Below are 26,878 nucleotides of genomic sequence, written 5' to 3'. Positions count from 1 at the left end.
CCCTCACCTGGCCCTGCGGATGCAGTTTATTGCCCCTTACAGTAGGAAGCTGTCCCTCTTCAAAGGATCTATGACTGATCAAAGCCCCCACCCCATGAGATCTGATCAGCCGCACACATTCCGGGAATCGGCGGAATATCCAGCTGCGCGATAGTCATCACCTACTGAGATCGGGGTGGGGACTTCTACTGTAAATGTGTGTGGGAACGGGCTTGAAGCGGGGATTCCGAGGATGTCTTTCCGTACTTCAAAGTATTGACAAGAACATGTTTCATGCAATAAAGCCAAAAACCTGTGTATAAGAGGGCAGGCCTCAGAGATGCGGTTAGAGCACCTCGAGAAGATACCTTGTTGTCTGATTTGATGTGTTCTGCTCCGTCGGAATAAACTTCTGTTTCCTGCCTTCCAGTCTCCAGCGCCCGCCTCTTTGTTTGATAATTTCGAGTGGTATGAGAGGCGACTAATGCCGGGCAATACTTAAAGGTTATCGGATGAAATCTGCCTACCCTTTTACAAGAGACGCAGACAAGAGTCTGACATTAGCATGTTGACAGGTAGCATCTTGCCATAGATACATCCACGCGTCCTCCACACACATTAAGCGTCACTCATTGGCTATGGGTTTCATACCGTAAGTACGTTCTCACTGTCGACCACCCTGGCACAGATTACATTTGTGAAGTGAGCATTCAATCCAAACGTGCTCTTGGTTCTGACTAACATTCATATTCTGCCCGAAATCGTGGTGCTCATGTTATCAACCTTGGAAGAATGAAGGACTGAGAGGACCCGCCAAGACTCGAATTTGGGATTAGGGGGTCAAGCACGAATTACTGCAGTGGATGCACAAGACTAAGCATGGTTGCCCCTTTAAAGGTGCTCTCCAACCCCAGAATCATAACTTTTTTTCAAACTCAAGAATGCTTGGTCTAGTAACCCTAAATTGTATTTCTTGTCCACAGTTGAACATATACATATGAGGACTTAACAGAACATGTCCTTTACTCACAATCCTATTCTTTCCCTTCTCTCCCTTTCCAGTTCCTTCTCGTACCCCATGGCTCGTATCCTCGTTCTTTCCCAGGACCACTACTAATTTGGTGAAGGCCTTGGTCTGTGTAGCTCTTTCCAGTTTACAACCCGATGGCAAACTTGGTTTCCTCCCATATCATTCCCACTTCCTCTCTCTGTTGAGCTGGTCCTGGTTTCAGTAGGTCTTATGCCACCCCATGTGTAGATGCGTAGGTTGTCTGATCTGTCATTGCACTGCACATGTGACCATCTACGAGCAGTTCTCTAACGCAGAGAGTTTAACTATCCTCACTGCTTGCATTTGGTGATGTTTCTCTCTCTCTCCACTGCAAGAATTCCTTCAGCTAACCCCTTCCTTCTTTCCTCCTCCTCATTGGGCTTCCCTGATTTATTTCCGATCACTGGCTCCAAATACCCCCTTCCATAGTTGCCTCGTTTACCTAGCTCATTGTCTGCTCCCTTGCGCAAGTTATTTCCTATCATAATCTTATTTCCGCCCCTGAACCCTGAAAGCCCCTTGGTCTTGCATCAGACATACACAAGCATCAGACATCCACAAGCATCAGACATCCACAAGCATCAGACATCCGCAAGCATCGGACATCCGCAAGCATCAGACATCCGCAAGCATCAGACATCCACAAACATCAGACATCCACAAGCATCAGGCGTCAGCCATCCACAAGCGTCAGGCATCCACAAGCGTCAGGCATCCACAAGCGTCAGACATCCACAAACATCAGGCATCAGACATCCACAAACGTCAGCCATCCACAAGCATCAGACATCCAAAGGCATCAGGCATCCTCAAGCGTCAGGCATCCACAAGCGTCAGGCATGCACAAGCGTCAAGCATTCACAAGCGTCAGACATCAACAAGCGTCAGACATCCACAAGCAACAGACACCCACAAGCAACAGACACCCACAAGCAACAGACACCCACAAGCAACAGACATCCACAAGCAACAGACATCCACAAGCATCAGGCATCAGACATCCAGAAGCATCAGACATCCACAAACATCCAGAAGCATCAGACGTACACAAGCATCAGACGTACACAAGCATCAGACATACACAAGCATCAGGCATACACAAACATCAGACATACACAAGCATCAGGCATACACAAGCAACAGACTTACACAAGCAACAGACATCCACAAGCATCAGGCATCCACAAGTATCACGCAGCAGACATCCACAAGCATCAGGCATCCACAAGCATCACCCAGCAGACATCCACAAGCGTCAAGCATCCAAAAGGGTCTGGCATGCACAAGCTTCAGGCATTCACAAGCTTCAGGCATCCACCCACAAGCGGCAGCCACCCACAAGCGTCAGCCATCCACAAGCGTCAGGCATCCACAAGCGTCAGATATCCACAAACATCATGCATCAGACATCCACAATCGTCAGCCATCCACAAGCATCAGACATAACAGCTCTTCTGCCGGGCCTTCCTTCCCTGTCCATTCTCGTCTCTGAGCCCACAGCAGAAGGCGTGCAGTGTGTTTTATTTATTTTACTGTCCATTTCAAACTGACTTTGTTGGTCAAAAAAGGATAAACGTCTAACTCGCCCCGACTAGAATCAGACCCTAGATACTTCTTGTTGCACGCAGAAATATGTGGTGTAGTTAACTTGCTGAGGTGCCTTCACTTCATGGCTGGATAGAAAAAAAACTGTAAAGAGGCAGTCAAAGCAATGAGCACACTGGTAGTCCGGCTTCTCAGCACTCACTGTGCCCGCCCGCTCAGAAAGCACAAAACTGTCAGATAAGACGCTTTGCCTATGTGCAGGAACTAAGATCTGAACTCAGGTTTTGTGCCTTTGAAGCCAGAGGCCACATGTCCGCCTCCTTTTGTTTGGTTACAGTGATTAACATCTTAGAATTCATTTATATTAGTAGCATAACACAGGTGATCGAGGGGACGCATTGAAACCTTTAATTAATATTAAAATTGCACACAGTAAATTCCTCAAATACAGGATGTTTACTGTCGCCTCTATCTATCTATCTATCTATCTATCTATCTATCTATCTATCTATCTATCTATCTATCTATCTATCTACCTATCTACCTATCTACCTATCTATCGCCCTCACTCTATCTATCTATCGCCCTCACTCTATCTATCTATCGCCCTCACTCTATATATCTATCGCACCACCACAGCATCACTCAGGGGCACCACAACATCACTATGCGCTACCACAGCATCACTGTACGCCACAGCATCACTCGTAACCACCACAACATCACTCAGCGCCACCAGAGCATCAATCTGTGCAACCATTCAACAATAACTGGTTCAAATATGTTCTCTCAATGTTTCAAGCTTTATTACAAATGTCACAAAAAGATGTTAATATTTCACTTCTGTTCTTGGATTTTTGGCACAATAAAATACACTGAACATAATCTTTACAAAAGTTATTTACCAAAGTTTAAGCTATTGCCATTATAAATTACAATAACTTTTAAGTATTAATTATTTAAAAAAATTAAAAGCCATTGTTATTTGTAATATCAATACATCTAAGTCATGTATTGCATTACAAATGCTACAGGTGTCACATTTGCAAAAGTTAAAACTATTGGCATTGTAAATGACAAAGCTATTAATTTCGCTATTTTCAAAACCAACACATAAATAAAAATGTGTAATTTACAATACCAATAGCTCAAACTTTCCTAATGCGAGACCTATTGCATTGCAAATGCTTGTTTGGAATATTGCCGGGCTACGCTCAAAAATGGAAAATGGTACGGGGATAAGCTTCTTGGAGAAATTTAAAATAATATCCCTCCAGGAGACCTGGTTGACAAATGTAATCCATTTAGTAGGGTATAAACCCTTTTTCTCCCCCGCAATACATACAACCTCAGGTAGAGCAAAAGGAGGGTTGATAGTATATATTTCAAATACTATTGGGGGTCTGCTTACTACTTCACTAGCCTCGGAAGCTAACTATCAAATCCTACTCCTCCGTTTTGGCAAAGATGAGTCTGTTTTATTAGTAAACTTTTATAATAATATTCCAGAAAGGGAACCACAAACCGCCGTGCGACAGTTGTGCTCCCAATTATCCATTCTGACTAGAGACTCTGTAAAAGGGGCCACAATCTTGTGGGGGGGGGGGCGACTTTAACCAACATCCCTGTGAACACCGTAATCAAAATTGATGTGGGTTTATGGATGAAAATGAAGAACCTTTGGTACACTTCTCCCATACAAGTATAGGAAACTGCCTAAATGAATCCTTACTCGATCTGGACCTACAAATCCTTAATGAAAAGAAGTTCCCAACCAAGAGATTAGATGCAACTTACATTGGGAGAGGCAGTCAAACCACCATAGATTATATTTTGATTTCTAATTCCTCAGCGACCTGCGCTACTAATTTTCGTTTCCTTGCTAACACACAGAGCGACCACTGTGCTCTTGTTATAACACTCCATCTAAGCCGAGAGGACAGCACTCAAATTATACTTAGCGCACTGAGGCAGAATACTTTACAGCTAGATAGATTAAACGGCTACTCGTTGAAATGGGGAAAAACCGACCCCCAAAAAATCACTAAGAGAGTCATCCAAACAGCATACACTTCAATTGTCAAATGCTTAGATCTGTCTGTACACAGTGAAGAATTATTAAGTAATTTTGAGATGGTCATAAAAGCAATAAATTCAGCCCTGTTTGTAAAATCAAACAATACTCAAGAGAAGAAAGGAGGTTGGTTCAATCACCGATGCACAGTGGCGCACTCTACATTGAAAGTCGCCCTGCAAAACCCAAACAGGGAGGCCAAAGAAATATCAGACCTAAGGCGGGAGTATAAAATTGCCCTAAAGGAAAGGAAAACAGAACTTAAACAGGCTCTATGGGATCAGTTGCATAAAAGCTGTACTCTAAAAGACAGTTCTGCGTTCTGGGCAGTGATAAAATCCCCTTTTTTACAAGAGCAAAAGAACCAATCGTCCATTGACGTGGCAATTGATGAACCAACTTGGGTAAACTACTTCTCTAAGATATTTGGAGGGGGTCAAGCAGCCACAAGTGCAAATCAAACTGTTGTTCCATCCAATACCATATATCCCCTAGAAATAGATATAGACATCAGTGAAGTCCAACGAGCCATCAAAGCCAGTAAAAATGGTAAAGCACCTGGACCCGATGGTGTCCCAATAGACCTATTTAAGTCAAATGAGGAGTTGTGGACACCATTACTTAGCAGGGTACTAAGGGCAGCTTGTGAGGTGGGACTACTGGATTCTTGGTCAAAATCTATATTGGTCCCAATTTTTAAAAAGGGTGACCGCCAAGAGGCTTTGTGTTACCGTCCGATCTCCCTGCTGGATTCGCTGGGCAAAGTCGCAGGTAGAATTATCTTGGAGTGTCTCCAGCGGTGGACAGAGGATGGTAGGATACTTTCAGACATCCAACTTGGATTTCACGAGGGCCGTGGGACAGTCGAGCAGGTCCTGAAACTTACGTTACTTCTAGGAAAGTACGTATGTGCAAAGGGGGGCAGTATCCACATGGTGTATGTGGATCTGTCCGCTGCATTTGACTGCGTCTGCCACGCTAAATTATGGGCAGTACTGTTGGACATGGGGGTGGACTTACCTTTAGTAAACTTTCTGCGAGAGCTGTATACAAATGCTACAGCTAGGGTGAGATATGGTGTGAGGGGAGAGTTATCTGGGTCGTTTAGAGTGGAAAGGAGAGTGAGACAGGGTTGTGTCCTGGCTCCCTTTCTCTTCACGCTCTATACTAACGGCCTAGAGAAGGCCATGTTGAAAGGGAGCCAGGACCTTCCCCAAGCTAACAACCGTCCAAATCCGGCATTGCTTTATGCGGATGACGCCGTGATATTGGCTCAAACTCCCCTAGAACTTCAGAAGGCTCTAAATAGGTATTCCCAGTTTATGGGTGAGTTGAACCTACGTATTAACATCAAAAATACTTTTGTTATGAGTGCTGGGTCAATGAAGCAAAGGCCAAAGAGCATATTCTTAAATAATGAGAAATTGGATGTAACACTGCAATATCCATATTTGGGAATCATTATCGACGATAAACTGAATTGGTCCCCCGCTATAGAGTCAAGAAAATTCCATTTAGTCAGGACCATCATGACTTTGGTTAACTTTTTAAAAAGATTGGGGAGAAGACCACCAGTAGAGCTTTTAAAAATCTACAGAGCTAAATGTCAGTCTGTCACGCTATATGGAGCAGGAGAATGGGGTTATGCAAACAAGAAAAATCATTCCTCCGCTTTCTCCTAGCGGTACCCAAAAGTACATCCACCTTTGCGTGTCACACAGAGCTGGGAATCTCATACATTACGGATATGGCAAAAATACAGCCACTTCTTCTTTGGCATCGTATATGGTCCGGGGATAAAAATACATTTACCCAGCAAATTATCCTAGACTGTATAGCTTTAGATCACTCATCCAAAATTGGTTGGTTGACCTACATAAAAAGGTTCTTATCTGACTGGAAAAGTGTTACCTGGCCCCCACTACAATTCAGTCACTATCTAGAAAGGCATTACAGGCGACTTTATTGGCCTATTTAGAAGAAATTCGGCTAACGAAAGAAGCCTCGAAACCCTCTGTGCAACATAGTGTTGATGTCCAAACCAGTCTATCTATCCAGCCATATTTAGTCCAGGATCTTACTACTTTTGAGAGATTTCTCCTAGTAAGATTTAGATTAAATATTTTCCACCGTCTGGTTGCTTTCCCGGAACGAAATAAGTGGGATACAGCACTATCCTCATGCCCGTGCGATGAGAGCTCAACCCAGGCCACTATACATACTTTTTTCTTTTGTAAATTCTATAGTGAGCACAGGAAGATCTGGTTAATCCCTTTACTCAAGCATGTGGGAATAAGAAGGTGCCGTCCGGCCATGTTGGTCCTACAGTTGATGGAGGAGGAGTGGATGCCGAGGTGTATTGTTAAATTCTTAAAATGCATTTTTCTGCACCGTCTAAATCTGTAAAGGGGCATAAACCAAAATAAATCGACTGAATAAACCGTGAACGATAAACTTTGTTAAAACATATCATATATCAGAAATGAATGGGTGTGAATATTCGTTAAACATAATGAACTAAAATTCATTGTCAGTATTCGGTTTTTAAAAATTGTGTATAAAATGTAACTCCTGTTTTTAATGTAACTGCTTTTATGTTTTTTTATCTGCCAGAAACCGAATAAAGAAATACTTGATTTGACCTTGAACTGCAATTAATTCAGAACGCGGCGGCCAGACTTCTACTCAGCATTTCTAAGAGATCAAGCATCAGATCACAAATGCGAGATCTTCACTGGCTGCCCGTGGTCCAGCGGGTGCAGTTCAAGGCTCTTATTTTAGCGCATAGAGCTTTACATGATTCAGGCCCTCCTTACATCAGGAAAAGGGTAGCCTTTTATATTCCTCATCGAGCTTTAAGATCTGCTTCTCATCGACTGATGGCCATCCCCCACTTTCGTCGCTCTAGGATGGGCGGCCAGTCTTTTTCAGTCAAAGTAGCCAGTCTTTGGAATACCCTCCCTGCTGTGTTGCGCCACACTCAGGATTTCCGGTGCTTTAAGAAGCTTCTCAAAACTCACCTTTTCAAGCAAGCCTATTAACACCTTGAATGCTACAGCAATTCACTCTTGGTGCTGAACTCCCTTAAATCCCATTGTTCATGACGAGCTCAGCTCGTCATGAGCACATGAGCAGTGTATTGCATGACGAGCTGAGCTTGTCATGAGCATGGAAGGGGTTAACACTCTCTCTAGCCACAGGTCTGAAACCACATCGCGCCAGGATACTCAAGAGTAATTGTGCGTGTTATAAATTTTATATAACATAACATAACATAACATAACCACCACCATCACCACCCTCCCATCGGCTCCCATCCCAGAAGTCCGGGGAGGCTCCCGTGTTCGGGAGCATGTCTCATTTGTGCCAGGCACTGCAACCCCTGCCCCTGCGTCCCCTGCTGCCCTGAGTGTGGAGAATGTGGACTTGCTTCGACAGATTAATGCAGGGCAGACAGCAATGCTGAGTGTCCTCTATACACACACCAGTCTGTTGACACAACTGGTGTCGTTCATGGAGGGCATGTCATCGGGCATGCCTGCCCTACTGAGGACCAATCAGTCCATGGCCTCCTCCCTGACGCAGCAGTGTTCCTCCTCCAACAGTCCCTCACCCCTCCTACCTCTGCCCCAGCCACAATTCCTAGCACCCTACCTGTCCCAAGCACACACACACCAGCACAGTCACGCAAACCCACAGACACGAGCAGCACACAAACACCCAAACCAATGTCTAAACGTGCACGCAAGCAACTTCAGGGGACCGATACCACACTCACAGGGGATGGTTTGCAAACACACACACAGAGGCATCCACAACCACTCCACAGTCCTCCGATACCTCTCCCTCCAAGACCCCTTCCCTTGCATCACCTGCAACCCCATCGTCCAAGCAGCTCTTCCTCTGTGACCTTGGCCTCTTCCCCACCGATCCAGCTGATCCAGCGTCCAAAGGGAAGAGGAAGTCCCCACACACAGAGGGAAGTGCCCCTCACACCCAGATACCTTCCCCCGGGCACAGGCAGACTGAGGCCCGCACCCACAAGTCCCCTCGGACCTGGAAGAGCAAGACCGCACCCCCGCCCCGCAGCTCCACAACACAGTCTCCGTCCTTCATCCCACAGGCCACCACTCCACAGGTTCCCCCGCCACACCCTGCCCCAGGTTCCCCCACCCACAGAACACCATCCCCAAAATGCTCAGGCCCTCCCCCTACCTCTTGCTCTTCTACCTGCGATCAGCCTGTTTGTGCCACTGGTGTGGGGACCGTGGCCCCCCTCTGTCCTGCCGACCTCACCTGAACCCCATTCTGCTCCCATGGAGTTAGGCACTGCAGTGGAGTCCACGAGCACCCCGTCTGACTTGGGCACTGCAGTGGGGACCCAGTGCACTCCATCTGACCTGCGCACTGCAGTTTTGCCGGCACCCACCCCATCAGACTTGTGCCCTACAGTTGTGATGGCACCCACTATGTCAGACACCTCCACTGCAGTTGTCAGTGACTCTCCTGCACCCACCACCCCTTCACTGCCTCCGTATCCTGAGCCCTGATCCTATCCCTGCGGTGCCTGGCCTGCCCCCATGTATGCCCCTCCGAGTGGATGTCCCCTGTCCTTAGCAGTGCAGGCAAGCAACGGGTGACAGTTGTCACTCACACCCTATTTGGACTATTGCTATGGACTGGCCACTGGCCTTTGTTTTTTCTGGACTTTTTCCCATTTGCTGAAAAAAGCATTTGTTGTTATCCTTGTGATTTTGATTTAGCTGTACATTATGTTGATGATGTTTACCATGACCTTACAGTTATAATGCTGGATTTTCAATGTTGAAAACTGAGGTGTTGATGTGATGTACTCAGTGTGGTCCATGAGATATGTATCCTATTCTGGTCGGTATCCATCACATCCTTAGCAGCAAACTGGGTGTGTCATGATTGACACATTTTGCACAGGGATGTTAACATTTCATTTGCATGGTCACATCTGTGGCTTGCACCCATGCACATATGATGTGCTTCCCATTGTCCAATTTGTCTATTTCCCTGCCTGTGGGCCCATCTCCAGTGGACATACAGGTGTGGGCATTATTGGTTTCAGAGTCAACTGTGTCCTCTGTGCAACTTGCTAGACATATGTATTGAGTATGAGCAGATGACTTAAGGGACACTCCCGTACCCAGGCTGATGTGACATTGCCTGGGCCCATGGTGTGTGTTGTGTGGGCATGTCTGTGTGTGTTCCCATCCCTTTTTCTTCACAGGCTGTGTCCCCTTAATATGTTTGTGTTGGTGATGCTTGCTGAGTTGTCCTGTGTTCACCCCACATCTTTGTCCTGGGCTTCCAGAAATGTGGGTGCATGACACACTACTGTTCTTTGGTGTGTCATCATTAGGATTTGTCAGTTCTGAGTGGTGATGATGTGGTCAGACGCAGATGGGACACAGCCAGGGGTCCCCATGGCACTTGTTTGTTCCCAATATCATGTAGTTGTCCCTGGGTGGTACCTTTCAGTGTTTGAGACACGTGTATGTGTGTGTGACTGCTCCCACTCGTCAGGTTCAGAGGTGCAATGTTGGCAGGTGTCAGCATGTGTGCGTTGTGGTTCTCCTTGGCTTCTGCATTGTCCTGGGACAGTGGCAGGTATTCCAAGGATTACGGGCGCTTTGACATCATGGCCATGTACCGCATACTGTGCAGTATGTCTGTCATTCACCGGGGTTGTAGACTGTCAATGTGTGATGAGTCTGTGCACCTTAGATCCTCCCAACATCACTTTATTTGTCATGGGTGCCTGTGCGATATCACCAGTCCATGTGGGCTTCACTGGTGCACATTGGTGCAGTTCAGGGTGTGTGGTGTTGAGGGTGAACAAATGTGAGTGTTTTCATGGCTCGGCCTCTACCTCCCTTTTGTCCCTGGATGATGGGCCATGCTGAGTGATTTGTGTTTGTGTAGTTGTGATGTACGTTTGTGGCACAGGACACATGTCTGAGTTTCACAATTTGAACGACATCTACCTTTGTCATCACAGTGGACGTATCATGCAGGCTTGTGTCACCCCAATGTGTGGCCCCTGGGGGTAGTGATGTTGTGGGTCTTTCTCTTGCTGCTTTAGTTGCTGTTCCTGTTCCTGTGTCTGTTGGGATCCCTCTCATCTTACAATGGCTGATTGCCCACTAAAGGGTGTCCAATTCATGGGTTTCTTTTGTATCGCACTGTGTCCACATCTGTGTCATTGTAGTTCAGCCCCCCTGATGTGTTGTGTAGTTGCCTGGCGATACTGAGACACACACATACACATGTTATGTGAGATGTGCAGTGTGAGGTTGCCTGTTTGTGTTTGTGCATCTGCACCGGTGGATTGGTATCGCTGTTGTGGGCCATTGGCTGGATGTTGTTTGGGTGTTTTTCCTGCTGTCCCTGTGAGTCATATCTCATAATTCTGCACATTCATCCTGGTTGTTATGTCACATTGCTGCCATGGAATAGGGAGTTTGTGACCTGACACCTACAGTCTACACAGGATGTATAGATGTGTGTGTCTATTTTTGAGATGTGTGTATGCATATGATGGTCACTTCTGCTTTTGTGTCATTGTACACTGTATGCAATGTCAGCCCCAATGGGTAGTGCTTGTCTGCACATGGTCGAGAGTATGTTTTATTTTCACTGCACTGTTAACCTCACCACATCTCTGTGGGTATGTGACACAACAACTACTTTGCCACTAAAGTGTTTCATGTGTTGGGACCAGGAATCACACATGCTGTTTGGCATTTGCAGCTTTTACCATGATGACACTTACCTTTTGGTCACTGTGATGATGGGGTGTTTAGACCCCATTACCACAATGCTCAACATTTGCTGCAGTTTAGAACCCCACACTTAACTTTTGTTCTACACAGTGAGGGGGTGTTAGTGCACATTGACACAGTGCCATTGTGATGCTTGACTTGTGTTGATCACACATGTGATGGGAGTTACATTGTATGTTCAAAGTCATATTCACTGTTGTGGGCCTTTGTCACAGACTACATACTGTTGTCATGATGTTAGAGGGGTAGTAGTGATGGGCAACAAGTCCCTTATGAGTGGGGGTAGTAGTAGTGATGGGCAACATGCCGCATATGAGTGGGGATGGCAGTAGTGATAGGCAACATACCCCCTATGAGTAGGGGTGGTAGTAGTGATAAGCAGCAAGTCCCCTATCAGTGGGGGTGGCAGTAGTGATAGGCAACAAGTCCACAATGAAAATAATAATTTAATTATCTGTCAAAGTTTTATTTAATGGTTCACTGAGGAGTCAGCATTCCATGTCAATATTTGATTTAAATTATACTCCTGGAAAAATAGCCAAATGGAATACTGAAGGTGGAAACAAATGCAATCGGTGTGGTGAACTCGCTGCAGATGCCATACATATGTTCTTTCTATGTCCTAAATTGATCAAGTTTATTAAGGAAATAGAATTTTTTTTAAATAATAGTTTACACATGTGCATACAACTGTCGCCGGAATTGGTTATATTTGGTTCGCAAGAAAATGCAGGGGGGGAAGGTCTGAATTCAAGGAAGGGTTTGTGTTTTTTGTATGTCAATTTTTCGTTTATGTGTAACATCTCAATGGCTTGATATAGCTCCCCCGACTTTTAGCAATTGGCAGTCTAGACTTTTATCAATATATCATTTAGAGATGGCAATGTATAACTCAAAGGGTAGGAGAAGAAAAACTTTTGGTCAGAAATTGTGGTCTCCTGTGACGAAATGGATATGAAACTATGTATTAATGTTAAGACTCTTAAACTGGAGATCAAGACTGTAAATTATGTTACTTGTACTTACGTTGCTCTCTCTAAATATTTATTGTTTTCATATGTATGGTATTTCTGCATTGTATTGTGCCTGTGACCTATTGATTGTTTGCTGACAAAATAACAATAACAACAACAAAAAATAGACATTTGGCGGGTACGTTTCGTTTGTTTGTGTGGTGGGTGTCTGACTTACCATCTGCGCAGTCCGCGTCTGTTCCTGATCCAGTCATAGATGTACAGTACTGGTATGACCTGCGCAATGGGATTCATGATATGTTTGTCTTGTACACGCTGCTTGTTGCACCGTCTTGTACCCATTGCTAGCTGATCCGTTTCTTAGCTGTGGATTGTGTTCTGGCGCAAATGGTACCTGATATACAGCTTTCCCGGATGCTGTGACGTGCTGGACGTGGTGACCCGTTCGGCACGTAGGAAGTACGCATCGTACTTATACACACGGAAAATGCAGTGAAAATGGTTGGGTGCGACTTGATTTGGCGTTTATGGATCCATCGTGTACGGAAATTGTGGGTAGAGTCGGAGCGTACGTGTCGGTCGGGATTTGCCACATTTCCGTATCGTACTTCTTCGCCCGGACAGTCAGGCTACTGGAACAATTCGGTCATAAGGGAAGGCTACGGACAGCTCTCGGTGAGCTTTCCGACCGAGATCGGAATCGACCCCTTAGTTGTAAATATTATGAAGTATATATATTATATTTTATGTTTAATTGTTTTTACATTATATGTATTACTTATAATTTTGAACATATTTTTAATTATGTTGATTTTAAATATATCTATTATTTACTTATTTTACAGTATTTTTTAACTTTAAAAAAAACAATATTTTTAACAACGATATTTTTTATAACAATATTTTTTTGAAAATATTTTTGTACTTACCCTAATGTAGATAGGTCTTCAATATTCTTGACACCAATATTTCGGATCCGATATTTTTGACATCGATATTCTGTCAGTGATTCGAACTGAACACCATTGTCTGACAAGAGTGTTAACTGGAAACCCTCACGTTCAAATAACTCTTCTAGAAACTCAATCACTACACCAGACTCTACGGAATCAACCACCTTGATATCAGGCCAACAGGAAAACATATCAATACACGCAATCAAATAGTGATCCCGAGTCTTCATCTTCACAGGTCCCAAAATATCTATAGAAATGTCCGTCCACGGACCTGTAGCCTGTTCCCTAATAACAATGGTTTGCATCCTGCACATCAATATCGTGTTACAACACGCACATTCAGCAAATTCACGCACTAACCTCTCTACATGTACATCTATGACAGGCCACCAAGATGCTTCCCTCATTATTTTCTTTGTCTTGACAATGCCCATGTGCGAGGCGTGAGAACTCTTTACTAGCTTTTTCCTTAGTGCAAGGGGTGCAACCAACTTACTACCACACATGAGGAGACCATCCTCCACTGCCAGATCTTCGCTAACTTGCCAAAAGCCTCCGAGGACCTCTTCACAGTCCTCCTTCTCACACCAGTCACCTGTGACCATGGTGAGGACTTTCTGCAAGTCTAAATCGTTCATGTGAGGTTCCCTCCACTCACTCCAAGAAATCAACCCTTCCCTAATCACACACACATGAATTCCTTCCTCCAGTTCTTCACCTCCAAACCACTCATCTGTTGTTTGACACTCCTCACCCCGAGCCTTGACACAGTGTACCAGGATATTATTGGAACCAGTCAAGTATGAGATGTCAAAGTCAAATTCTTGTAGAGCCACAACCCACTTCCGTATCCTATGGGAGACAAAGTCAATGCCTTTCTTGGAGAAGACCTCCCTAAAAGGTTTGTGATCAGTAAGATTTCTGAACCTTTCCCCCACAAAATCTTTCTCAGCTTGCGCTCCGCCCAGAAAACACCCAGAGCTTCTTTCTCCACAACAGAATAGTAGCATTCAGCACCCCTCAAGGGCCTAGAGACTAAACAAATGGCTTTATTCTCCCTATCAACCTTCTGCAAAAGAGCTGCTCCTAACCCCTAGTCATGAGATAAGATACCTTTGTGGGGTCAAAACTTCCTAGACAAGGTGCTTCATTCAGATGTTTGATAATGCACTCAAACTCTTCCTCACAGCCCTTGGACCAAACAATGTGCTTCCCTTCTGGAGGAGAGACCTCAAACAAGAGGTTTTCCCTGCAAAGTTCAGAACAAACTTGTGATAAAATTCAGCCATGCCCAGAAATTTTACAAACTCTTCTTTGTTTAAAGGGGTGCACAAATTACAAAGGGTGTTTACCAATAAGTCATTGCATTTGATGCCTGCAGCGGACACAAAATGCCCTAGGTATTCTAATTCTTTGACATCAAATTTGCACTTGTCAGCAATAAGGGTGAGGTAAGCATCACGTAACTTCTTCAGTCCTGACCTCAGCCTCCCATTATGCTTCTTAAGATCCACACCAAAGATGAGCACATCATCTTGGTACACCTTGACACCCTGAAGGATTCCAAGAATGCCCTCCATCGCCCTCTGAAAAACTGAGGCTGCAGAAATAAGTCCGAAAGGCATTCTTAGAAATCTAAAGGGTGTTACAAAGGAGGTAAGGTCCTGGGAATAGGAGTGAATATTCTGAAGAGGAGTGTAGCCCGGCCTGGTGATAGGCGGAGGTCCAGTCCAAGGATGAAAAATGCCTTGCCCCCTCAAGAGAATACAGCATTTTAGTTATGTTGTGTAAAGGGTAATGATCAACAATAACTGCTTTGTTGAGCTCCCTCGAGCCGACACAAAGCCTGGCCTCCCCATTGGCTTTGCGGGCCATAACAACAGGAGAGACCCACTCCATTGCTTCAACTTCTTGTATGATGCACTTGGCTAAGAGATTGTCTAATTCAAATTTCATGCTTAGCTGTCTTTGGAACAGCATTAGATTTGACCTTTATCGGATGTACATCGTTTTTGAGACACACCCAGCTCACCAGCAAAGACCTCAGGGAATTCCTTGATCCAATCTCGATTAGCATTACTAACAACCCTAACTGGTGGTAATTCCTTTAGGCAGACAGGTATTCTCTTAGGATCAAGGCGGATATGTAGATCACATTGATGGGACCAACTTATGAGTGAGTCCCGCTTCATCAAGACATAGATTTTACCAGGGATGACTCTCCCTTTGAAGTCAAGTGTGCCCCAGAAATAACCCAGCAACTCAATAGTCACTCTACCTTAACCTTTTCATCTAATGTCTGGCTTCAACAGGGTGACCTTGCACAGCAGATAACACTCATAAAATGTTTTGGGGACTAGTGGTATCGTGGCCCCAGAGTCAAAGAGCATGATCACGGGAGCATCATTGATCAAAACTACCTCCTGAGGGCCATCACTAGCATTCCTTGTGACTGGGAGAATATTGATTCCTTCCAATTCTTCTTCATAAAGTTCAACTTCCCTGACTTTTTCATGCTTGTTGCCCGTTCTGCTGCTCTTTGAGACGTGACCTTTTCTCTCACAAGTTTTTCACATGGCCTCCCAGACGGGGCGATCTTTAAAGTTGGCCTTTTGGCCAGGGTTGCCACACCTGAAGCACTTCACCTGAAAATTCTTTGTGTTAAAGGGCTTTGAAGTGGAGCTCGATTTGGGTTTAACAAATCTATCCACCACCACCATGACATCAATGTTCTCCTTTTTATCACCTAAACTGTCTTTGGGTATAATATCAACACACGCTTTTGAATGCTAGTGACTTTTGGCTATGGTCAACACTTCTTGAACCGATGGCTTTTCTTTTCGCCACAGGGCGTCTCTCGTTTTGTCGAGGGCGCATCCCAACATGAACTGATCTCTTGAGCGCTCCTCTAAAGCTGCACCAAAATTGCACGTGGAAGCCAATTTGCGCAAGGTAGTTATGTACTGTTCGATCGACTCATCCTGCCTTTGCACCCTTCTCCCGAAGTGATATCATTCAAGGACAGTACTCACTTTGGGAAGGTGGTTCAAGTCCAACTTTTTGAAGCAGATCTCGTATTCATTAAGAGTGGCAGAATCACTATCAGAGAGTTCAGGAAGGTGTTCAAAGAATTCTTGTTCCTCAGAGCCCAAACAATGCATTAACAATGAGGCTTTCCTCTCTGCGCTTAAGGAAGTGCCAGACACGAGCATAATGTGTGAAAACCTTCCTTCACTTCAGCCATGAGAGAGGAGGAACTCCTAGAGATGTCAACAAGAAGGGAGGGGCAGTGACATTTTGTATGATGTACGTACTATGTTTTGACCTAGTTACTACTTAAGGGTGAACTTCAATGATCTGCTTACAGTGCGCAATATCCACAAACCTTATTTATTTATTTATTTATTTATTTAGGAGTTTTATAAAGCGCATGGCATTACGCACACCGGCGTGTCCCCGCGCTGAGAGAGAGAGTGAAGAGACAAAGCAGGGAGATTACATCAGAGCTGAGCGAAAAAGATGTTTTTAGAGCTCTGCGGAATTTTGCTTCAGAAGGTTCGAGACGCATCTCCATCGGAAGCGTGTTCCAGCTCTTGGCTGCCAGTAGCCTGAAGGATCTACCGCCCATTCGGGTTTTGTGAATTTTGGGGACTACAAGTAGCCCGGTACCATAGGATCTAAGCCTGCGTCCTGGACTATAGGGAGTGATGAGGGATTGTAGGGGATTAGGCGCCTTGCCATTGATGATACGATGACAGACGCATAATGCTTTAAAAGTGATCCTCTCCTTTACCGGAAGCCAGTGGAGGGATTTCAAAGCGACTCTAGAGGCAGTTCTTCTTGGGAGTCTTAGCACCAGCCGGGCTGTGGCATTTTGCAGTACCTGGAGGCGATTGAGGCTTTTTGCTGTTATTCCCATATAGAGGAGGTTGGAGTAGTCCAATCTTGATGTAACCAAGGCATGCACAAGAGTCTGTCTGGCACCGACAGGAAGTAGGTCCAGGATCTTTCGTAGACTCTTGAGTATACCGAAGCACATCCCGGCTACCCGGTTTATAAGCTGTGCTCATCAGCGAAACTGTGTGAAACATCAGCAATTAAAATTTAGGCCAATGAGCGCAATCCCAGAAACTGTATTTGCTGTGAGCATCAGCAGAACCATCAGCCCGATTACTGATGGTACATATTTATACAGGGAGGAGTCACTTTAGTCTGGTGCTCAATTACATGTGTAGATGTGAGTCTGGTGGTGCCTGATAACTGAAAGGCACACATTTGTTTACATACAATTTCATATATGTCTGATTCCTATTACAGCGCCTTCTACCTTGAGAAGGCCCATCCTAGACCAGTGTGTGGACACAAAACATGCCGACAAATCGAGGACAAAGGGATTGGGAAATGGTCTAGGAACACTTACAACAAATCCTACATCAGACCTCACGTTTAACTGATGGAGCGCTAAGAGCGATATAAAGCAATATATTGAGAAAACGTAACCTGGAGAATTGCTGCAAATTAAAGTAAATAAAAAAAACAAATAAAGAACTACATAACAACAGCTGTGTGACCTGGAAGCCGATTATTTCTCTATAGCCCTTGTTTGTGATTACCTTACAGTGCTCACATGTATCATCCGCGTGAGAAGAGATGGGAGACTGGGGTGTCTGATTACAGAAGCTCATTTACATACAAAGGGGGGTGAGAGCCTGTTCAAAACGCACAGCACAACTTGTTTACGCAAAATGTTTGTACACAAACAGGGTAAAGTCTTGCGTCTCTTTTTTTCATTTTCTTTAATACATCCTGCACCTCACTCTCTTCTTCTCTTCCTCTGATTTCAATTCATCGTAAAGTAATCAAATTCACTATTGCTTTATCAGCACGGCACTTGTCGGAGGTTGAGACAGTTTGATGGGGTCCCCCCACTATTATCTAGAAAAGGGACTCAGTTCCACCTAGCTCCTTAGCCTGCGACTGGGAAATGTTACTTTGCTTCTTGCATCTGCAAACACAGGCCTCAGAGTGTTTGTAACTTTCCATCCCGCTAGCAGCGTCCCCTTTATTTATTTGTGTGAGTGGCGCAAGAGAGGAACATAGAACTAGACACAATTAGCCCTTCTATTGCTTAATACACTGTAAATGTGAAACACTTTGGGGCTTAGGGGCTGGATAAAGAACGTTAGTAAACAAACACAAATTAAAAGCACATTTTATTTATTCGCTGAAAACTGTTTAAAAATGTAATTTCCAAGTTCCACATGTCTGTTTAAAAATATTTACACTTTCAATCAATTCCGAGTTTAGTTACAAACTGATAGTGGGAAAAACACATGATGTATAAAAACGGAAACCAAAAGCTTCTTTTTACATTATTTTATGTTTCTTGTTTTTTGTTTTTAAAACAGGCCGTCGACCTTTTCCATGAAAATTATTATGAGGGCCTGACATCACTTCTTGTGACGTCACTACATGTGACGTCATTGTGATTTGCATATGATAATGGGCTCGATCACTATTTTCCTTACTTGTTCCCTGTTTATTTGCATGACATGGGTCTATAGGTATTAAAAATAAATATATAAATTCACAGGTATTTAGCCCGTTTCCCTGGTGATGTCACACATTGACATGTATTTGGCTGCTTCTTCTATTTTTAGGTGAATACAAATCACCTGCCGTTCCCCCTCCTTCCATTTCTCTTTCTTTTTCTCCCCCTTTCTTTGTCTCTCTCGCTCTCTTTATCTCTCCCCCTCTCTATCTCCCACCAACAACAATCTCCCAGACCCCCCACAAAAGGAACTCCACACAAGGTATATGTAAAAATAGCCTTTGTATTACAAAACACATTAGATAGTAAACACACACTTTACAATGTGCCAGAGGCACAGGCAAAATTTACAGGGGATTATTTTATAATTATATTAATGTGAGACGTCGTTCATGTGACTGTTAAGAAAGCTTGGGATTAAAAACAAACTTCGTGATGAAAATGACATTCAAATAAAGGATGAATAAATTTGGATTAACTTGTCGCATTATTGTTATGCACCCGTGATTGCTGTGCGCCTGGACATGGTGTGAGAGGTCGCACCATTTTTCCTGTTGATTATATAAATTGGACAGGGCCACAGGGACCACTGTCAGGAATAAGCACTTGGTAGAACTAGCATTTTGTAGGAATAACACTTAGAACATAGCAATTGTAGCACCAAATAGCAAATGTAGCACACAACCAGTAACCACTGGTAAAAGGTAAGCACCACCTACGCAACCCTAACCACCTTAGGAAAATATCACGCAGGGAACCATGAACTCACTAGCATAACTATACTAGGTAAAACAACCACCTAAGCATGAAAATACATTTACATTCAGAAGCTTTACATATGATGCATAAAAACACATACAGAGGTGTCAGAACACAGGGTGCGCAAAACATACTACACACAGTACATTTCCTAACACCCAAAGCATTAGCGCATAAATCACATTTAGCACATAAATCACATCAGCGCAGAAATCACATGTAGCCCATAACTCACATCAAGTTCCAGGTTGCGCCACTGCGTCAAAACCTAAACGTAGCAGCTGCCCACTACTTGCTGGGCAGCTGTGGACAATAGCAAGGGGCCTAAACGCTGCAGCTGGCACTAAGTGCTGCGCAGTTGGGGAAGGCCAAGGTAGGGACGAGGGATTGCGACTCACTCCTGGGTCCAAAGAACAAGTCCCCTAAGAAGTAAACCCTAAACGGTGCAGCTGCCCACTACTTGCTGGGCAGCTGTGAATCAGCAAAACTGCAACAGGGCCCTCACTGGCCCTAGGAAAAAACTGCGCCAACTGTTGGAGCCCTCTAGGCTCAGGAAACACTACTGCCGTACAGGCTGGAGCCATCTAGGCTCTCAAGACAAATAGTGTACCAATGGGGAGCCCTCCTAGGCTCTAGAACAACTCGGGCCCTCAGAGGCACGAACACGGGCCCCTCTGGCCCTCGGGACCTCCACCGGGGCCCTTTACATAACTCTGGCCATCGTTGGAGCCCTCGGGCTCGGAACAACTCATGGGGGGCGGAGGAGCTACCTAGCTCCTTGAATAAGAATGCCCCAACATGTTCGAGCTACGTGGGCTCTAGGACAAACAATGAGCAAAACGGAGGAGATGAACGCTGCCAAACGGGGCTGCTCGATTACTGCCTCCCATGGTGCTGTGCCTGGACCTGGCAGCACTGATAGTCCCCACGGAGCCCCCCAGCCCTTTTGTACTCACAGGGTTGCTCGCGGGGGACTCCTCTCTCCGGTGCGGCAATAGCGCTTTGTGGGGCTCTCTCACCACCTGAGAGCCCCGCCTTCAAAGTTAGCCCGCTTCGCCCTGGTCTTCACCCGGTCCCCCATCTCGGAACCGGGACTTTTAAAATGGAGCCCGCAAGGATCCGGGTCTTCCTGCGGCCACTCGGGGAGGCGGGGTAGGCTCCCAGCCTCCCCATGCAGCACCAGCTTCTCTTTCCGGCAGGCGGGCGGGCAGGCAGGCATCATCTCCGGTCTCCCTCTCCATACGGGAGACCGGAAAAGCCCACAAAGGCTTCCCCCAGGCTAGGGGAAGCGGAACAAAGGGTCACCAGGCCCTGCCCACCTCCACTACTTCCGGGCCACGGCAAGCAGCGGCCCAGCAACATGTCAACAAGCAGCTCAGGGCTGCGGCGGTGATTTCTCCGGCTGAAAAGAGGGGTAGGCTCCCTCGAGTAAATTATACATAAAAGTAGAAACGGGGTGAGCACCCGTGCCTAAATAATTAAATAACCGGGGTGGCACCCATAGGCAACCACGAAGGAACAAATGCAGGGTAGGCTCCTGCTAGAGTAGAGCACACAATCCACGGGCACAATGCAGGGTAGGCTCCTGCGCACCACGCACAGGACACTTCAAAACAAAGCACTTCCCAGGCGCTAAAGGAGACAGAAACCCTGGCCCAACAAAGCAACTGGGACAAAATGGGGTTTCAGCCAGTCCTGGGCATAAAGAAATGGAGCAACCAGCTCCTCAGCGCAGGGAAGTCCTCCAGTCCCTCAGGCAAGTCAGAGGGGTCCCAGTACAAAGTCCACCAGCAATCCAGGGGCTGGGCAGGGCCCAGGGAGGCAAGTCTTCCCCTGGGCCCCAGCAGCAGCACGCCCCTGGTAGATTCTAGTCAGGAAAACAAGAACATTTTACAAGAGGTCACAGCCTCTTTTTATACACTAAATCCCTTTGTCTGTGGGGTGCAGGGTGGGGGAGAAACCAGACGCAGCTGGTTTTGGAGCACTCTGATGTGCTCAGTCCCTCTCACTATTCACTGGCCAGGCTAGGGTCATCAGTTGTACCACAGGGGGCGGAGCCAGCATTGTGTGGGGAAAGCCCAGCCCCATTCAGGTCCCAGGTGTACCCCTCCCTCATATCAATCATGCAGATCTCTCCACTCACCACCGGGGCAGACCCATCCTGACTCCTGGAGCCAGGTTCACCAGCCAGCTCCAGCCAATCACAAGCCAGACAGCCAATTCACATAATTTACACAGCCATGCCAGCTTCTAGAAGTGGCACTTCCACACTAGACACATTTATGCCGCACACATCATCGCGCAGCATTTAGTCACACGAGTCCGCACATACCAAACTCAACCTTGCACTCCCCACGCATCAGGAATTACCATGGACACACATATTCCCCATTCATTCCTATGGGAGGGCAGGCCATTCTCACACACGCACTCAGAGAGCGCACGCACTTTACACTGCGCCACAGTGCTAAAGTGAGCAAAGACCAGAAATCACTACAATGATGTAACATTAAAAGGCAAAAAGTTCAGGGGTGAACCTGCCAGAAGGGCCAAGTCCAACACTCTCTTTATCTCTCCCCCCTCTCCATCTCCCACACACTCCTATTAGCTTTAGCTTCATGAATGTCACTGCCACTTCTGGCAATCATACAACAAATCCTTCCGAACATTTGAGAACAAGGGACAATCAGTGTGGAAGACGAGTTGCTGTGAGTGCAACTGATTGTCCTGGCACATATATGCTTTTGATGTGGGATTTCACTATTTCACCACATTCTTCAAACAGAGTCTGATGCTTACAATGGCTCAATTCTGGTAAAAAGTAGAGTTTGGCAAGACACAGAAGTAATAGGGAGAGCCAAGTCGGAAAGGAGCCACAGGTCACACTTAGCTATAAGGCCCGAGGCACAAGCTGATCCATTAACCGATAACAGTGTGGAATAGATGCAGCAAACGTTACTTAAAAACAAGGTATATGCTCTTTTATATCTAAAAATAGGTTATTTCTTGAACACCTGTGTTTCGCTTTAGTTCATTACATATACTGCAGTGGCATTTGTTAATAGTAATACATAAATTTTACCAATGAAGCTTCCATCTCTAGAGCCCTGACAACATGTCCACTCTGGGTGTGTTGGGTTTATAGGTTTTATTACTAATCCGACAAGTTAGCTGAAAATACCGTTGTTAGTCCCAGTATTGCTCAGTGTTGCTTTTACAGGTAGTGTGGTCAGGTGCGATTTTAATGTTTTTCTTTGTATCTCTTCTTCACCAAATAAAAATCAACAATGTTTATTTTCTTTTAATCCACATTGTGCTCAGCTCCCACTGTGTATCCTGGTACATTATGTCGCTTTGCTATGTGTACGGAAGTGAACAACCACTGTAAACACACACTTTTATAATTCTGCAAACACTGTTATCTGTTTTTCTTCTTCACTGTTTGTCGGGTCTTCTATCATCTGGTATTTCAATGTTCCACATAATTTGAATGTTATATTTTTCCGTAATTCATTCCTATCACAATAACTGCACTGTTCAGCTCTTGTCTATGTCCTCAGATGGGTCAATATTATTTTTGATGTTCTTAAGTTCTTTTTGGAATCTCTGCATCTCTAGCATTATTTACATGTGAGTTAAATGAAGGAGTGAATTCACTGAGGGATGTGTGGGATCGAAAATTGACAAAAGCCCTTCTCACTTCAAACATTCACAGAAATCATTTGGTTTTTCCCCTGTGTGTTTTCGCTGATGTCTTTGTAGGTTTGATAACTGACTAAAGCTCTTTACACATTCATTGCACTTGAATGGTTTTTCTCCTGTGTGAGTTTGCTGATGTGTTTGGAGGTTTGATAATCGATTAAAGCACTTTGCACATTCACTGCACTTGAATGGTTTTTCCCCTGTGTGTATTCGCTGATGGGTTTGGAGGTGTGATAACTGACTAAAGCTCTTTAGACATTCATTGCACTTGAATGGTTTTTCTCCTGTGTGAGTTCGCTGATGATACCTTAATGCTGAAGAGTAACTAAAACTACTGTCACATTCACTACAATGATAGGGTTTTTCCCCTGTGTGCGTTCGCTGATGAATTTTTAGGCTTGATAAGTGACTAAAGCTCGTCCCACATTCATTGCACTTGAATGGTTTTTCTCCTGTGTGAGTTCGCTGATGATACCTTAATGCTGAAGAGTAACTAAAACTACTGTCACATTCACTACAATGATAGGGTTTTTCCCCTGTGTGCGTTCGATGATGAATTTTTAGGCTTGATAAGTGACTAAAGCTCTTCCCACATTCACTGCAGTTGAATGGTTTTTCTCCTGTGTGTATTCGCTGATGTGTTTGGAGGGTTGATAAGTGACTAAAGCACTTTGCACATTCACTGCACTTGAATGGCTTTTCCCCTGTATGTGTTCGCTGGTGTCTTTGTAGTTCTGATAACCTACTAAAGCTCTTGACACATTCACTGCACTTGAATGGTTTTTCTCCTGTGTACGTGTGCTGATGAAGATTGAGTAGTGATGACAAACTAAAGCTCTTGCTGCATGCGTATGATTCTTCTTTCTTGGTTAGTGTCTGTGGGTCGGGCATATATTTGTCTACATCCCATGACTGCATTTCCTGATGGGCCAATATGGCTGATAAAATACTTGTGTTTTTCTCACACACTTTACATGTGTGCAGTATTTTGCACGTTTGATTTCTGTTTCAACAATAAAATGCAATAGCCACCAAATATTTGCCAAACTCCAATACGTAGAAGGTGTCTCTGTAGAGCCGATTGTGCCTTTAGATTGGATTATGGCTAAGCACGATTGCGGGTAAAGTTGTATCTTCCTTCCGGCCGGTGCAAATTGGGACAGTCTTTTGTATTGTAGATAGAAGAACTCGTCTTTCCTTTACCCGTCAGTTGTCTGGCTCCACTCTGTTGTGCTTTTCTCCGGTTGCGGTGGTTTGGCCAGAAAGAGTTTACAATTCACCCAGAGCACTGAATGATGGCTGTAATCACATCATACCGATACCATAATCAAAGTTGTTATTGGGCACTTGTTTATACAGGAGGCGATTTGTTATTGTTGTTGCCTTAATTTTACTAAGGTCATTTCTTCGTCTTGTGGCATGGAGGTGCGTAGCTCAGACTCTTACATCCACCGAACTGCTCTTGTATGCGTCATCCGAGATCTGTCAGTTTGTGTGCAGGTTCCTCTGTCGCCGACTGCGCTGATGTTTTCCTGAATACTGTAGCTCCTTATTTCTGCTATTATTGAAGATATACAGCATTAGCTTCTTTATTGATAGTCATTTCATACATTCAAGGCTTGTTTTCTGTTGGATGTAAAGATATTTAAAATTACTAAATTGAAACATAATGGAATGAGAATTCACAATGTTTAACTGGTTGTAAAAGATTTACCTAATCTCCACGCAATACTGTGCAACCCCTACCCCCCATGAGGCTGCGCTGCATTGCGCGACAGGGAGGGAGCCTTTGCCTTTCCCTTGTTCTGGCACTAATTACAGCGGGCCTTCGCCATGCACACACCTTAGCGCCGAGAGTGTGTGTGAGTCCAGAATAGGTGTTGTACAGGAAGGACAGCCTTTCTGTACAAAATACTATGCCAGACTCGAGGGAAAGCTTTTCCCACTTTGTATGTGTGCTACACAGTGCAGCACACATGCAAAGTCAGAAAAGGAAGGAGAAATGAAAGCATTTCTCCTTCCTTGCACCTAGTTTAAAAGGGTGCAGTTTTCTCACACTAAACCCAATCTACTGTATTTGGTAAATTGGGTTTAGCGTGAGATACCTTGGGTGGTTGAATGGGAACGCCCATGCACCCCCCTTGGCAGGCCACCATGGCACAAAGTAATGTGAAACAATGCTATGCGCAGTGTCACATTACTTTTACGTAATTTCCAGCGCAAAACAAGTTCAGCGCTGGAAAGTAAATTAGGAAAAAAGATGTTGCGCCATTTTGTGCCACTTTTGTGACGCACAGTGCAAAATTATTAGTAAATCTTCCCCCTCTTCTTTACCGCCTTTGAAACTTAGCAAGGAATATTTCTTCATACACAGATATGTCTGAAAAGGAGGCGATTTACCAGGGTTTACAGAGTAAGGGCGCTCACGAGGCACCCAAGTGCTAGAGGTATAGCTTAAGATAGACGCATAGGGTCAAGATTTCATTTAAACAACAATAGATTTTAGAACAAGAGATAGATCAGGCGGGGCTGCAAAATTTCCAGTAACTCCTTACGAAGTAAACAACAAAAGTAACTCCATTCACACACTTCTTCTCGTTCCTTTCCTATTCACTTAAGATCATCTCAAATGCCAACTCCTGTCTTTACCTCGCTGTTCATAGGTCACCTTTGACACTTTCAACAGCTCCCTTGGTTCAAGCATTTCTGGTTTCTTTGTACCAGGAAGACTGGAACATTATAGTGAGTTGAGGGGGGTTTCCTATCGCCATAACATCTGTCCATCTCCCTGAAACTAGTGCAGCTTACAGCACCTGGTTCTGGCCCTGAAAGACAACTTTAAAAAGCAAGTCTTTAGTTCTTCCTAAAGTATATAAAGTTCTGTAAGATGCAGCTCTTTCCAGGGCTTTTGTGTAAAACAGAAAAAGGGGTTCACTGTAAGGCCCATCCTTTACATTATAAGCGCAGATAAGGCAAACAAACGTTGATTCATATAATTTAATATTCAACAATATTAGTCATTTAGTACTTATAGAGAATCCATCACAACCAATAATTTACCTGACATATCCCCGCAGCAGATGCGTGCATATTACTCTTTTTCCCCCTTTTCCACCATTACATGGCATCAGGTATGATGTTGTCCTTTTGGGGCCCAGGATGCCACTTTGTGACTGGATGGGCATTTGAAGATTGGGAGGATGTGTCAGTTATCCACAGGTGATGCAGCATTTCTACCTTTCCATATTTCTTATATTCAAGTTTACTAATTTCCTGTCCTTCGGCCCCCTACTGCCCTGTGGCTGCCACTCACTCTGTGGGGTTCATCAGAAGTTAGATAATGGCCTGATAGTCACATGGCCATGAATCTCACTTCTTCTACAACACTTATTGCAGACATAGGGCCTGGTTAGGAGTTTGTCCAACAGATTATTGCCTCAAAACTAGGGGTGGTGTAAGAATTCCGCCCTGCCGG

At 44.8% G+C, this 26,878-nt stretch overlaps 1 protein-coding gene across 1 annotated transcript in view; it reads right to left on the bottom strand.

The window, feature by feature from the left end:
- Positions 1-26,878, bottom strand: part of LOC144758378 (uncharacterized) — a 687,536-nt gene that overhangs the window by 257,952 nt on the left and 402,706 nt on the right. Inside the window, 3 exon segments of the mRNA XM_078646424.1 lie at positions 14,744-14,991; positions 17,275-17,469; positions 23,400-24,174. Of these exon segments, the coding sequence (XP_078502550.1) occupies positions 14,744-14,991; positions 17,275-17,469; positions 23,400-24,174 (1,218 nt within the window).

The sequence above is a fragment of the Lissotriton helveticus genome, chromosome 1_1 (genome assembly GCF_964261635.1).
Source record: "Lissotriton helveticus chromosome 1_1, aLisHel1.1, whole genome shotgun sequence".
NCBI classification, from domain to species: Eukaryota; Metazoa; Chordata; class Amphibia; order Caudata; family Salamandridae; genus Lissotriton; species Lissotriton helveticus.
Note: the sequence above shows the minus strand (reverse complement) of the source record. Positions and strands in the feature narration are given on the sequence as shown.